A 15,963-nucleotide genomic window follows, 5' to 3' on the forward strand; every position below is an offset into this window, starting at 1 on the left:
AATCCCATGTTGTAGGCAGTGGAGCATGTTTCATTAAATAGAGCTGAGCAAATACAGGGAAAAACTGTTCAAAACATTCACTCAAACTGCAGTAAGATTTGGCTGTGGACTGGCATCATTCTGAATTTGTCATCAATAGACATTCAAACAATCGTGTCTTATTTACATCAGTGCTTGCTGAATGTCAGCAGTAAGCCTACGTGCTCATTTAATTGCAGGTAACGGGCATTAAACTTCAGAGCTGTTATGGATGTGATGTGTCTTGGAGAGGATAATTCACTAGTGAACACAATAGGGAGAAAAGGTGTCCAAAAGAGAGCTGGCCAAAAATTGTAAGGGGATTCATGCAAGAAGTATTTTTGTATTTGAAAAGGGTGTTTTCACTCCAGGTTGAACTCAAAGAAACAAACACACACTGAACATACCAGGGAGTCAGAAATACTGAGAAGTGTTATTTCTGAAGCACTGAAATTAAGGTTTTCTTTTCCTGAATTGAGTAGTGTCTGGGATATTGAAACTTCCTGGTCATGTTTTCTTGTAATTTTCCCGCATTCACAGGAATGCTGGTTTTATAGAGTAGTGGTGTGTGGTTCTTAACTTTAGTGTGCCCATCCTTGGGAAGTGACCCAGGGCTTTCTGGCTGTAGGCAGGGCACTAAGACAAAATTAGTCCTGTGAAACTGGAAAAAAAACCCCGAGTTGTGACACTGCTAAGTTTTTAGTTCCAGTCTAGGGATATGACTGTCAGATTTCTGCATGAGTAGCATTTCTAGCAAGGCAGATATTAAAGACAGGGGAGGGAAGGGGAAGTACACATAGAGTAATCAAAAAGTTGACTGAAGGGGCTGCCACTTCTCCTTTACGTCCAGAGAGAGTAGGCAAGATTCCTAGCCACCTTCACTCTGAGAAAAAAGGTTTCTTTGGCACTTGTATTTTTTCCCCACAGTATTCTTTCTCTGTTAGTTTTACTCCAGCCTCCTTGAGAGAAATCTTTTTTCCTCTCTTGTTGAAGAATCTGTTTGAGTCCCTGGCAGGGACTTAATCTCCTTGGCTAATTTTCAGCGCTTGTGTGGTATTTGATAGATCAAAATGATATTTAGCACAGACAATGGGCATATTTCCATGAAACTTCTTAACAGCACCCATTGCAGTATTAATTCTAGGGAATGCATCCTTACTGCTGTAGAGGATGCTGACACATCTTTCAGATGTGTTTTCAGATTTTTGGCAGAAGTCTTGTTTTCTTGTTTATTATTTTCCTTTTAGGAAATATTTTCTTCTCTCTTGCTGTTTCTGGCCAGCTCTACTTCTGTGTATTATGGCCCTCTTCACCCTATATGAATGTTTAGTAAACACTATGAAATAGTCACTGCATTTGATCCACAGAATATGAACACAATATTCACAAATTTTTGTAAATTCACATTGTAAATAAATTTGTAACCAGCAATCTGTTTTTCACATATTCCACCATCAGAATAAATCTGGCTAGAAGCCTTTTAGTTATAAAAATATTTCCTCAGCTCTAATTAACTACTTACTGGTCGCAGGCAACTCCTGAACTGAATTCCTTATTCATATGAAACTGATTTTAGTGGTGCCTTCATCCTGTTTGTTGGTTGTTTCTTTTATGCAAATAAGATGGCTTTTTGTAGCAAAACCTTGCCCTGATGTTATTTTTTTTTATTGCTACAAAAATGGTTTTCCATGCTTATTTTGTACAACGTGGGTCACCACCTTTCAAATATTGGGCTTGAATAAAGAGCATGCTCCCTCTCTGATTACCAGCACCGTTGTGATAGTGAAGCATCGTGCTGCAATTGGTTAAGGACAAATCTCTGCTGACAACCTATGTTCTAAATGGGGAGCTTTTGTTTCTTGCAAGCAATTAATTGCAAGACGAAGAATATTCAGAATGGTTCAAATAACTTTGAAATTGGTGGTAGCCCTGTATGTAATGACCCATTTACATGATTGGAAAACTCCCAATATCTATTCCATATTATTCATAATGTGAGCCACTTCTGTAACTTCTTTACTGATTGCCAGTGTTTCTCTACTGTTAGCAGCACTTTGATACCAGCTCTGATTTCCTGGGGTTCAAATCAATTCAGTCTCCTAGTCTGTGAAAGCTGTTGACTGGTGGTATTTTGTTATAGGTGAGGCTTGGTAGTTCAGTTGGTGTTAGCTCTAGGAATGGACTTGCTGTATGCTTATGTTCTGGGACAAAAGTAGATAACAAGGAGGATCTGCCCGATGTACTTACTGATTCGTCCCGTCTTCTGTTTGGGAAGGCAGAGGCAGTAACTGTAAAATTTTTCTGTTCAAGGTGAGTAAACATGGTGTTTTCTCCTTCTCCGTTGAGGACCTTGGAGAAGTGATAGCAAATATTTATATTTCTGGGTTTATTTCTTAGTTTCCACAATTGCTGAGTGCAACTGGCTTGTCTGTTGGGGGGGCGGGGGGGGGTTGTGAACAACCAGAAAATGGTATTCATTACTTGGGTCATTTGAAGCCCAGCATGCTTAAAAGCCTTTGAAAATGAAGGCTGAAATGTTGTAAAAGGAAAGGTTGAAAGGGTCCACTGAGATAGTCTGTGGCCCTTACACCACCTAACACACCATACAAAAAGGACTCCAGTTCTTCTGTTCATCTTACTAAGCTTGCTGAGAACTACCTACTGACCGTTCAATAATACCAAAAATATCTTTTTGAGGATGGCCAAACTGACATCCACAAAGGAGAGGTTCCCTCTCTAGAGACAAATTAGGATTTACATATGGTACCTATCTAAAGGTATGCTTTGCTATCGCATACTTTGCTGAATAATGCTATATGCTTATAAATACTTATCACCTTGTTATGTGGACAAGGTAGTATGCATCTATTTCTTCACGTCAGTGTACAAAGACTGATGATTACTCTTGGCTGTTATTCTTCTGCATGTTTGCAAAGAAGATCTGCATATGTTTAAGCAGCTTTTGTTGCCTTTCATCTGCTATGGACACACGGTTGCAATCATAGCAAATCTTTAGGTTCTCTTAACACTATAGGTGTAGGCATGTTAGAAAACCAACCAACCAACCAGTTAGTTGTGACCTAGCATATTTTAGTGCCTTTTTGAGTGTGGAAATGAAAATTTTTATAATAATGAATGGCAGCATGTACTAAAACTGTTTCTCTAGTATAGCTGTATGCCTCTTCCCACCCTACCTGTTGGCAAGAAAAGAGATACATTCTAGAGGGATCTAATGAGAAGTACATTTAAACATTCTTTAAATCATTCTTTTAAATTTAGTTGGGATTTTACTGAACAGTCTTTGCTCTTTCCAGAAGAACCTCACTGAGTTTAGGTCCATCTACTGTGGAGATAGAATAAAAAGTACAGCCCTTCTTCCAGAGGTACAGTTAAGTACTTGCCTAGTATAATACCTAACTTGAGTTACAGACTAATATTTGACAGAAGAATTCACTGCTCTTTACCGACAAGGTAAGTATTTTGAATTTTGCATCTGAAGAGGCTGAAGCATGGGGAAAAGGCTTGGTATGCCTGTGACCTTTCAGCGGACTGCTGGCAAAACCGGGGATAGATTAGGTCGCCTCTCTGTCCTGTGTTTTGCCCTACTCCAGGGAGAATTCTTCATCAGATAATGGCACAGGAACTAGGCTAAGGCCCCCACAGGAGGCAGCTTTGAGAGTAATGTCCCGTACCTTTGTATTGGCATAAAGACTTTTGTAAATCATCAGTCTGATAACTGAGGTAGGGCAATGAAACGCCAATGCAGGTGATACTGCCAATGCACTTCTGTAGTCAGTGAAGTCTTTGTGCTTTATCGTGCTTTCAGGATCACTTTGTATCAGAGTAGGTAAGAATATGAACATTTCTGGTGGTTTCTTACAGGACATTTGTTCTTTTAGATTATACTTCAAGTGCTTTGCAGAGCTGTCTTGTCTTCAGTATTTTCAGAAAGCAAAAAGACATGACTATATCCTGGTCCTCGGGGAGTGTTGGGAAGTAACAAAAAGCTTGGGACCTTGGGCTCTACAGCAGGGCTTCTCTTGGTCTGGGTGAAAAAGGACAGTGTCTTTAGGTATTTCAGTTAGCTGTTAGGTTTGTTGTTGGTTTTTTTTTTTTAACTTCCCGGAGATGTGGAAACATTAACTTCCATATTTGGCATGTTGTACTGAAGTCTTGAAATTCTGGAAGTGATTGTTAGGTATTAAACAGAATCCAGTAGTTATTCTTGTTAATGTTGGTTAGCAACCAGGATTAAGAACAGATGTCACTGCTTACAAATTTGATGATCTCTGGTAATTGACTTTTTTCATTAGTGGTATGCTTTTGAATGAGGTCAGGACAGAAATGAAATTTTGGATGAGCTGAGTGAATCTTCCTTTCCCTCTTGCAGCCAGAAAAAAAAATAGAAAAATCAATCGGCTTTCTTCTGATTCCCTGTGCTACTTTATTTCCTGGTGATGGCTAGACTAGAAGTTGAAATACTGAGAAAATATTTACTGAATTTCCTATAATACAAAATTTCAATCTTATGGAAAGGATTAGGTTTTCCTGCAGGTATGACTTAAGTTACTGAATTAAATGAATTATAAGATAAAATAAAATTCTGCTTTTTGAACTGTTCTTACTGCATCGGAACACCTTTTGGTTCAGTATCACTGAGAAGGCTATTGCCAGCCTGGAGAATAGCTTTGATGTAAGTTCTATTTTAATAGGTTCTGCAAAAATACGAGCAGTTTTATCATTTATCTTTTTTCTGTCATGTAGTTAAGTGATACTGTCATTTCAAAACAAAAAGCAAACTAAAACGGCACAAACACCCCCCTCACCCAAACCTTAAATGTTAACAATTCAGTTTGTTTTTTAGCAGATGATTACACAAGTTTCTTGGTAGGCTGGAACTGACTCCACAGTGCCGGCATCATACGACATGGTGGCCTACGTTATGTTGAGTCATAATGGTTGCCAGAGATAAAACTTGTTGTTTTCTTTCCTAAAAAAAACATGAAAAATATCTCATTTATCATGTTTTTTATTACATCTTTATGCAGGTGGTCTCCATACCAGGAGACGAGCCTGATTGGGCAGGAGACTGGAGCCCCGAAGGGGAAACGGGCGTCTCCTACCCCTATTGGGAGGGTTGGCAGGTACAACATGTGGTGTTATGTGAGTCTATGGGAGCATCTGATCTTTTTCCCCCCTCACAGCGTGGGAAAGTTTCCAGTTCCAAAGCACCAGTCTGGTCTCCGTGTGTGGCTTTCTCCATAAACGGTGGTGTGGAAGTGTAAAGCATGCAGCGCATGTAATTTAAATCTCGAGCATGTGCCAGATACTCTTATCATTCTCCAAGTGGACATGCATGGAAGAGCTTCGTAAAGGGGCTCTGTCTGGGCCTGTCTTCTAAATTTTGTTTTGCTTTTCATGTATTCTTTTTTCTTTTGATGTAGAACTCATTAAAGACTTCAACACGGCGAAAGAAGAGAACGTCTTTTAAAAGAAAAGCCAGCAAAAGAGGCAATGATGTAAGTATTCAAGTGCTTTGGAAATCAGGCTCCTCCTTTTTATTTAAATGTCTAAATGCAGACTGCAAAGTTTAATTTTGTTACTGCAGTGTTTAATATTTCTTTTTTCCACTGAAAAATTCCACACTGTTGAATTTTCTGTGAGAAAAGAGCAGTTTTGATAAAACTTGTATGAGAAGTTTTGTTTGCCAAGTTGATTTTTTTCAAGAAACAACATAGCAGACTCTGGAAGGACCGGCAGCCTAATGAAACAGTGTTCCCTTGGGATGTAAGAGACTCAGCTCAGACCCTTGGTTTCTACTAGGCAGAGCAGGGGTGTGAAACTGGGCTTGTGGAATCCATGGTGAGTGCACTGATGCAAGGGGTCTGGTCCGGTTTGAGGGTGTCTCCGTCAGCTGATCTCACATTAGGAGTACTCTGTATGGAAAATTGACACTGGGCCACACAGAGAGAGAAAACAGATGGATGATCTGATGGCTTGATTTACCATGACCATGTAGCTTATAGAAGATCTAGTTTTCCAGACTTTGCCTAGTGGTTTAGTTATATAGGCGAACAGCAGCCTCCTGGGAGAGGTGAAGGGAGACTCGCCTCTGCATAGCGAGGGCGCTCCTCGTTAAGGTCCTCACTGGAGTGCTGGGAGAACTGCAGGCCAGAAACTTGAATCTGTGTCTGCCACAGCCCTCGCTACTGGGCACTCAGGTGTCCTGCAGGGATAGGGAGTAGGGGGACAAATAGTTTTCTCATTGACATGTCATGTTTGACTTGTGGCATTTGTTCAAAGGTGGGAGGATGGTAAGGCCAAGAGTTCGAGGGCAGATCATCAGCAAATAAGCCCTGATACAACTTGTCTGTTAGGTTAAGGAAATAAGTAGCTTATCTCATTCTATTTCCCATTGGAAAATTGTTTGTAATAGAAATAGCACTTTATCTGACATGTTATTAGTGCTGTGTGAATTATTTTTTTTTTTCTTGGGGGGGAGGAATAACATAGAGTAAAATTCTAAAATGGTTTTGTGCTGGCCTGAATTGATTCTCTCCCAGCCCCTCCCTCCCCACCCCCACCCCACCCCCCACCCCCACCCCACCCCCCACCCCCCTTATTTTCTTACTCAGTTGTCTCAGCTGAGTACCACGTTAACATGACTGTTCTATTTCAAGTACCTGAGGTTGTTTTGTCAGAGTTAGATTGAGGCTCCTGCATGTTGTATGCCAGGGAAACATATATAGGTCGTACTAAAGCTGTTTTTTGCTTCTGTTTCTCAGGATAACAAAGGTCGGCCATTTGTGATAAAGCCTATCTCCTCTCCCCTCATGAAACCACTACTGGTTTTTGTCAATCCAAAAAGTGGAGGGAATCAGGTAAGAACATGACGTGGTAATCATGTAAGGACATCATCCAGGTCACAAAGTTTTAGTTTAACAACAGGGTTTTCTGCAAATTAGACTAGTTCTTGGTCAGTCAGACAGGAAGAATGCTATGCCTGAGCTGCAGTCCTCAGAAGAGGTCCTTGCTGTTGAATGCTCTTTCCACTTCAGCGGAATTGCATGGATGGAATGGATGCTTAAGTATTTCAGCAATTGCATTTTTATCTTCAGACTGTTTAAAGGAATCTAAAATTATAGTTTGGAGGTTTCCAGAAGACTTCATCTTTCCACAGAAAATTCAGATTGCCAGTGAAGTCTTAGACTTTTATCCAAAAAGTGGTTTAATTTTACTAGGAAAGCCTAGTTCAATTAGTCAGTGTGAAATGACATATTTTTATGGCATCTAAAAAATCATTACTGGTCTTGTCCTGTACCCCAGAGCACAAAGTTTCAGTGACTAACATACAGCAGACTTCTTTCTTAGGGTCCTTGGAACTGAAATTTATCCAAGTGAATGTTTTTTAGGTTGGCTCTGAGTGCCTTTTGATAAACAGGGCCTTCTAGTTGAGAAGTAGTGATTGATGTAAGATACAACAGAGGCCTGCAGAGCATAGGGAATAGCATAGCTGCCACTCACTTTCTCCCTATTAGAAGAATTAGGGAAGATATAAAATTAAACTGCTAAGACTATGATTCAAAACAAAGGAAAATGTTGGTCCTTCTCACATTGTGGAGTTCAGCTGCAAAACCCCTTGCCTTAGGATGTTGTGAATGCTAAAAGTTTACCTGGGCTGCATGTTACTAAAGTCCTGTACCCTCCTCTGGCTCAAGAATTCTATGAGCTGCAAATAGATGAGGCTGTGAGAATACCTACAGCAAACATCACATTTATTTTCTCTGTTATACTTTTCCTAGGCACTTTGACTGCTATTCTTGGTTCTCCACTTGGGGAAAGGTGTCAGACAGAGGAGCCATCCCTCAGAGCGGGGAGCTTTTGAAAATTCCTGATTTGCATCCACCAGGCCATGTCTGAAAGGCATTATTTAATTACTTGGGAGTACAAGCTTGACCCATAGGGTTCTTAGTCCTGTTCTGCTAGTGAGACATCCTACCAATTTGCCTGGGCAGAACACAAAGGAATAAAACTGACTATCTGGAATATGAACCCAAGAGCTTGAGAAAGCAGAAATTACATCTTTAGATGATGGGCTGGCCACACTGCACTGAGTGAGGGGGCACTGGGACAGCTGTAGCCCATAGAGTCCTTGACTACTCCTTTATTAGATGGAAGAGGGCTGAAATGATGAGTGTTCATGGTGGTGATGGTGGTGGTCAAAGCAATGTCATTGCCTGGATGTTGGGCAGGACACTTTAATAGGATGGTGACTTCACCCACAAGCTTAGTTCAACTTCTTGCTGTCATGGATGGCTGGGGGTGGTGTGGGATAACTAAGGTTTCTTCTTGCTGCAGGTGGTGAGAGACAGGAGAACAGGTTTCTGTGGGAGCTGAACCTTTGGTCTGACTCCAAATGCCTGTTCTTATGAACCATTAGTGATCTGTGTTGTTAAATTTAATCTGTATGTATGCACGTGCACCCTGACCAGATTCGTTGGTTGCTATTCTACAGAGTGGTCATCTGCCGTGCCACTTTCTAGTTTGTCTTTTTATTGGTTTATATTTGCTTTATAAAGCACAGAAGAAAGAAAAGCGGTCCAAATATAGAGAATAATGAACATTATTATTTCTAATAATCATTAAACTATTTATAATTTCCATTCATTTGATTTTTCTCTATTCCTAGGGCACCAAGGTTCTCCAAATGTTTATGTGGTATTTGAATCCACGCCAGGTCTTTGATCTCTCTCAGGAAGGGCCAAGAGATGCGTAAGTTCTCAAGCCTTCAGCGCTGTGGACCATAATTCTTTTCTGATCAGGAAAGCAGACAAAAGTCTAGCTTGGATAGATTAGTAGGCTGTGTATGAGGTTTACGTATCCAGGTTTTGGTAGCAGAGGGACGGCCGCAGTGGTGGCCTCTATGAGAAGAGATCAGGGGCTGCCCCTGTGTCAGACAGAGCCAGTTCCAGATGACTGCAAGACAGATTTGCTGCTGATCCCAGTGCCTGACCATTCCCTAATGGCTGAGCATTCCAATGGGCTGAGACTGCCTCCAGATTCCTATACGTGACAGCAACATGCAACTGTCTGTGCTTGCTGAGTAACTAAGTCAGCTTATCTGGGTAATAGTTGAAGTGTGAACCTCTTCCAAGGGAGGAAGGGAGGACCTGTCTTTAAAGGGCTGATTTATGCTGCTAAGGGTTAAGAGACCATCCTTCTATGGTATTTGAGATAGGGATACTTGCTTTGCCTAACCATCTGTTCAGTGCTACTTTCACAAGTTAGGCAGCACAAAAAGATATAAAATCAGATATTTGCCTGTATATGAACGGTCCAAGTATTTGCTATTCAAGGCACCTAAATTCTTTTCACTGCAGAAGTATCTCTGCTGATGATCCTTTCAGGATGTATGGATGCTTTAAGGTAGACATACAGTTTGTAGAGCTGTGTAACGTTGTTACAGGAGGATTAGGTCCTCTGGTCACTCAGCTCTCTCTGTGAATGTACCCCCTCCAGTAGGAGATATTTCATTAATGCCTCTCTTTCATGCAACTGAAGGAGCAGGTCTTCAACAGGTGCTTTTTTGGCTGTCCTATTGGTAACTTAGATCAGATATCCAGAGAAAGAAGTCTATTAGATAGTCTTGCCTTTTGTGGTGTTAAAAAAAAAAAGTTACCAGTTGAAGAAGCTGTCATGTTCTACATGCTTCAGAAATGGTGGCTTAGCAAATTCTGATGAGGAACATTAAATTTTGTTTAAAACTCTCAATATTTATATTTGTTTGCTGTAGGATAGGAGAAAAATGAAAGTTTTTTGTCATCTGCAGAGGGAACATGAAAATTTTCCTTTCAGATTTAGAATCATAAAATCCTTTAGGTTGGAAAAGACCTTTTTGATCATCAAAGCCAACTGTTAACCCAGGACTGCCAAGTCCATCAATAAACCATGTCCCTAAGCAACACATCTACACATTTTTAAAATGTCTCCAGGGATGGTGATTCCCCCACCTCCCTGGACAGCCTGTTTCAGTGCTTGACAACTCCTTCAGTGAAGAAATTTTTCCTAATATCCAATCTAAACCTCCCCTGGCATAGCTTGAGGCAGTTTCATCTTCTCCTGTCCCTTGTCCAGGAGATGTCCCCCAACTTGTCTACAACCTTCTTTCAGGCAGCTGTAGAGAGCAATAAGGTCCCCCTTGAGTCTCCTCCTCTCCAGACTAAACAATCCCAGTTCCCTCAGCTGCTCCTCCTAACACTTGGGCTCCAGACCCTTCACCAGCTCCCTTGCCCGTCTCTGGACACAGTCCAGCATCCCCACACCCCTCTTGAAGTGAGGGGCCCAAAACTGAGCACTGTATTTGAGGTGTGGCCTCACCAGTACTGAGTGTAGAGGGATGATCATCTCCCTAGTCCTGCTGGCCACACTGTTTCTGATACAAGCCAGGAATCTGTTGGCCTTCTTGGCCACCTGGGCACATTGCTGGCTCATGTGCACCCACTCCCAGGTCTTCTTTGGCTGGGCAGGTTTCCAGCCACTCTTCCCCAAGCCTGTAGCGCTGTGTGGGGTTGTTGTGACGCAAGTGCAGGACCTGGCACTGACCCTTGGTGAACCTCATCCAATTTGCCTCAGCCCACTGCTGCAGCCTGTCCCGATCCCCCTGCAGAGCCTTCCTGCCCTCCAGCAGGTCAGCACTCCTCCCTGACTTGGTGTCATCTGCAAACTTGCTGAGGGTGCACTCGGTCCCCTCATCCAGATTGTCAATAAAGATATTAAAAAGCAGTTTAAAAGGAGTTTCCATGTAGCATGGCAACATGCTAAACTGATCAAATACATCTCAAGAGGTACTGCCTGACCATGGAGCTGGTTCATGTCCTAGGGGTTTTATGTGTGCGTGAAGATGTGAAGTGAGGCACAGGGCTCAGGTTGGGTTGGGGCTGATGCTGCCTGCAAGTGCTAGGGCTGATGCCTCCTCATGGCTGAGGCTTTTGGTAACACTGAGATTATTTTTTTATTATTATTATGTTTCTACCTCCACTAACATCCTTAATAATAAATATTTGAAAATGCAATAAGGGGCAGTTAAACGGTTGCTTGGCAAAGTGCATGAGAAGTGCCTGTGTTATTGTTCTGACCTTTTTCCCTTTTCTCCCTACTGGCCAGACTGGAGCTGTACAGAAAAGTGCCAAACCTGCGGATTCTGGCCTGCGGTGGGGATGGGACGGTAGGTAGCTGGCAGATGATTATGGGGCTGCCAAGTGGTCATATTCCTCGTGGTGTGGGTTTCCCACCTCGTGATGCCTGCAGAGCCAGATAATGTATCTTGCGCTTGTGAAATCTACATTTTTTTATTATTTTTGTTTTTAATTGTGTGGCATATCCTGTGTAGTTATGGGGTCAGATCATAATGTCCAAGGCTCTATCTTCTTTATGCATAAAGATTAGGTATAGCAGACTAACTTTGCAGGCCTCCTCTGGCTACTTACACAGATCTTGGGGTCTAGCAGGTTAAGTCAGTGTCTGGGAGCCATTAAATCTTAATTTCTGCCCCTTCATGCTAATAGTCCTCATGAAGTCCAAGTACAGTCAAGTAGTGTCCCCGCTGGGCCTAAAGAAAGTGAGTTTCCACGCTTTCTTTACAAAGCGTCTGTAAGGAAGGGTATTGCATTGGTCATACTACTAGCCTGGGGTCTGGCAAGGTCCAGGTTCAGTATTTCTCTTTGCTACTGAATTTCTGTGTGTTCTTGGATAGGTGAATAGGGTCCAGTTTTTAAAGGATTCAGGCACTTTCAGTTGGAGACAGGGTCTGGAGGCCACAGTGGTCATGGAGGTATTACAACTGTATTACTCTTTTCAGTACTTAGGAATATTGTAAATCTCAGTCTGTGCTACTGGGTGATTAAATACAGTTGAAGAACTGACCTTCAATCTCTGTGAAGCTCCATTCCCCAAACCTGCATTTGATAATAGCTGTAACCGTAGGTATGGTAAGGAAAATGCATACTGCTTGCAAGGTGCAGTGACTGGCCAGGACAGATCTATGTAGGTGCTTAGGACAGGAAGAGGATTTCTTTTTTTCTGTAGTGAGCTGAACCCCTACCCTTAACCCATTTCTGCTTGAATTTCTGGGGGAGCTTTCTGTTCAGCTTCTGTGCTCAATTGTAGGGGTTATTAATACCAGTGCTTCCCCTGCAGGCATGAAGGAACAAATAAAAGTGATTAAACTACTGTCTTGGTGGTAAAATAAGATATTACTGTTAGCGAATTGTGGACTTTTCCTGACAAGTGTACAAAGCGTTACTTTAGCAGGAGATGTAAGCTGCAAAAAAGTGTTTAAGGCTGTTTCTGAAAGTCTTTTTCTTCCACCTGAGGAAGCCAGTATTTTAATAGGGGAAAAAAATTTCATCTCGAAAATATTAAAATAGAAATGCAACTACATGGAGTATGACCATCCTCCGTTTTCCCTTTGCCTCAGTGCAAGCGACAGGTGGCAGCACCCTCTCGTTAGTATGAGCAGCACTCCACCATCACCTTTGCTGCTGCTCAGTTTGAAGCAAATTAATATCTAGTTATTCCCAAAGCCATTACCTCTAGAAATGAAAAATCTGGCTCAAATGGACTTAATGAATATTCAATGAGACCAGATGATACCTTGCATTATTGAGGTGAATCAAAACTTATTGTAACTTTTCCATCATTGCTGCTTGCTGTTCCTTTCCAGGGCATAAGCGGAAAGCTTTGCGTTCAAAGCAGTCAGGAGCTTTCTGTTTACAGGGAAATGGTAGTCTGTGTCATTCTTGATTGTAAAACTAATGTACAAGGTTTAGAAATGACTTCAAGTTAAATAGCAATGTTGTACTTAAAAACTTGTACTTTGAAGTTTCTGTGTATCAGTTAAAAGCATTTACAAAAGCGGTAGGTATTGTAATGCTTCCTGTAGCAGTGGGATGCTGAGGCACAGATGTACAGATGAAGTCAGTGGCAATGACTAAGGGCTTATGACAAAGGACTCTTAAAGAAGTCCTGGTCCCAATGAAGTTATTTGGACTCTTTATTCTGTCTCCCGTTATCAATACTGAAGGATAGATATTTTGAAAGGTAGAGGATTACTCACCCCCGAAAAATCCCTTGAGGACTCTACTCTAGTCCTACTGTGGTGCCTATGATAGACCTAAGTACCTTTGGCGACAGCCAAGTTCATGAGAGTTGTAAGTGATTCAGACGTCTGTTGTCAGACAGTGAGCTGTGTAATATGGGATCACATCCCAGGTGAGCGCTTTAATAATTAGACAAATGCTTGTGATAAATAACTGTCTGATAAATGATATTTATACAAAATAAAATCTAGCAGTCAAAAGACTCAGAGAAAGACATGCCCTAGAATATGAATAGTGTGGTGGTTGATACATTTATCAGGCTACCCCCTCTGCAGTCCTTCAAATCCCAGTTGTTCCCAATGCCCGTATTGTACTGGGTGCCTTTCATGAAGTTCTAGTGTCATCGTACTTTGGGTTAAGAATATTTAAAAAATCATAATAATAATAGTTGAGGGAGGAAAAATCCTGTCCAGCTGCAGACAAGATTTCAGCTTTCTGTCTTATTTAAAAGCTCACGTTTCCAGTAGAGATAGTATCTTTGAACACTGGCATCAGGCAAAAAGGAAAAAAACCAAACAAAACCAAAACAACCCAAACCAAGTTTTGTCTTATATTTGTTTTTTCTTAATTCTTTATTTAAAAATTAATCACAGGTTCTTTCACAGACTGTAATTTTTTTTAAAGATGAGAAATAGTTTAAGAAACAGTCCTGTTCTCTTGTTGCAAGAATTTCAGTCATAAAAAGTTCAATAACATCTTCAGCCACAATTCTTTCCCCGCTTGGAAACTGCCATTCAATGAAAACAAAACATTTTACAGTAATTTGTTCCTTCTGGCTAGATTTGTATTTGAAAGTTTTATGCAGTGCAGAACAGGGACAAGAGAGAGAAACAGCTCTCTAAAATAACTAATAACTTATGATACAAAAGAGCCAGATTCATTGTTCCAACCCAAAGCCTTAAATACTGAGCATTAGTTTGTCTTTTATTCTAGTCTTTTGTTCTTTTATATAGATGCGTGTATATTTATACACATATGACTAGACTATATATATTATATATTATGCTTTGCACTGTGTGAAATAATTCAGCACCAAGGTCTCTGGGGAATGGGAGACCTGTGGGCAAGTCTATGCTTGCCTTCATTTGGACCCTCTGTTCCAGGACATGCTTTGAGTTACCATGCTGTTTTAGTGTGTCTCTTGCATTTTGTTTCATAACAGTTGTCAAAGGTTTGGTTTCCTTTAGCATAACGGCAATTAAAAAAAAAATCTTGAATTGTCCATATAATTCCTAATTTTTAAATAACGCTATTTTTCAGAGCAGTATTTAGGCAGTCTTATAATACCAGGTATAATTCTATGTGTTTTCATTTCCTGCTTGAAGAACAGCAAATTCTGTGCTCCCTTTACTCAGTATCTGTGTGTTCTGTTAAAGGCAGCCAGTGTCAGTGTTCACATCCCATCACTTCTGCTTGCACAGGGGCTTCATGAAACCTACCGTGCCTGCTCTCCGAAAGGCAAAAACGCAGATGCATCTGTTGTAGAGTTAAATTTCAGACACCCTCTTCTTTTCCTTCATTTTGTTTTACTTGATCTTCTCTGTAGAGGGGTGTTGTGACTTAACCCCAGCCAGCAACTAAGTACCGCACAGCTGCTTGCATACTGCCCACACCCACCCCAGTGGGATGCAGAGGAGAATCAGAAAAAAGTAAAGCCTATGGGTTGAGGTAAGAATAATTGTAACAAAGAGGAGAGGGAGAGAGGTCATGCACAATTCAGTTGCTCGACACCCACTGACCAGTGCCCAGCTAGTACCCGAGCAGCGATTGGTGAACCCGGGCTGACTCCCCCCCTGTTTATATACTGAGCATGGCATTCTATGGTATGGAATATCCCTTTGGCTAGTTTGGATCAGCTGTCCTGGCTATGCTCCCTCCTGGCTTCTTGAGCACCTGCTCACTGGCAGAGCATGGGAAGCTGAGAAGTCCTTGACTTAGAGTTAGCAAGAACTAAACCATCAGTATGTTACCAACGTTGTTCTCATACTAAATCCAGAACACAGCACTGTGCCAGCTACTAAGAAGAAAATTAACTCTACCCCAGCTGAAACCAGGACAAGGGAAACAATCAAAATATGTCTCCTTCTTTTTTCCCATCCCTTTTAATCTTCCTGACTAACAGTTCTCTCCATTTCCCATTTCATAGGTGGGCTGGATCCTCTCTATCCTCGATGAGCTGCAACTCAGCCCCCCGCCTCCTGTGGCTGTCCTTCCGCTTGGCACTGGGAATGACCTTGCCCGCACCCTCAACTGGGGTGGGGTAAGCACTGACTGGGGTGCCCCTATGTGTGGGCTCTCAGCTTGCTGCTCTGATTTAGTTGTGTAGGGTAGAACTTCATTTGGGTTAAAATAGCAGGCATGGCTGTGTCCGACGTCTGCTTCAGTTAGGCACAATAGTTTGGTTCAATTTCCAGCCTGGGATCTTGAATTATTAATATTGTAGTTGTAATAAAAGTGTTCATAGAGATATCTGTCTGGTAGCTCAGGCCAAGTAATAAGGATGTGCAGGCTTCTAATTTAAGCACAGTTTAAACTTTATTTCTCTGTATTTATTCTGAACTACACCACTGGAGTTATTCCAGGCAAGGCAAATACACTTTCAGTTCCTCTCCTTATGACCTTACTTTGCCTGCCCAAGACTTGTGTACCTCAGCAATAGCTTGTTAAAATACTTGATATATCAATATTTAGCAGTATTTTGAGGTGTTATTAGGAACATTTGATCTGGAGTTTTTAAGCCTGTGTAAAAGGAGGGAGGTCTGTGAGGTAATTAACAGTGAGTTGCTTT

The 15,963-nt window shown here is 41.4% G+C and overlaps 1 protein-coding gene across 6 annotated transcripts in view; it reads left to right on the forward strand.

The window, feature by feature from the left end:
- Positions 1-15,963, forward strand: part of DGKI (diacylglycerol kinase iota) — a 228,521-nt gene that overhangs the window by 104,438 nt on the left and 108,120 nt on the right. For all 6 annotated transcript variants that reach the window (XM_056341498.1, XM_056341499.1, XM_056341500.1 and 3 more), the window contains exons 9-13: positions 5,463-5,537; positions 6,804-6,899; positions 8,708-8,790; positions 11,182-11,242; positions 15,322-15,435. In XM_056341498.1, coding sequence (XP_056197473.1) covers positions 5,463-5,537; positions 6,804-6,899; positions 8,708-8,790; positions 11,182-11,242; positions 15,322-15,435 — 429 coding nt within the window. The remainder of the gene's footprint in view (positions 1-5,462; positions 5,538-6,803; positions 6,900-8,707; positions 8,791-11,181; positions 11,243-15,321; positions 15,436-15,963) is intronic.

This window comes from Falco biarmicus, chromosome 5, assembly GCF_023638135.1.
Source record: "Falco biarmicus isolate bFalBia1 chromosome 5, bFalBia1.pri, whole genome shotgun sequence".
NCBI lineage: Eukaryota > Metazoa > Chordata > Aves > Falconiformes > Falconidae > Falco > Falco biarmicus.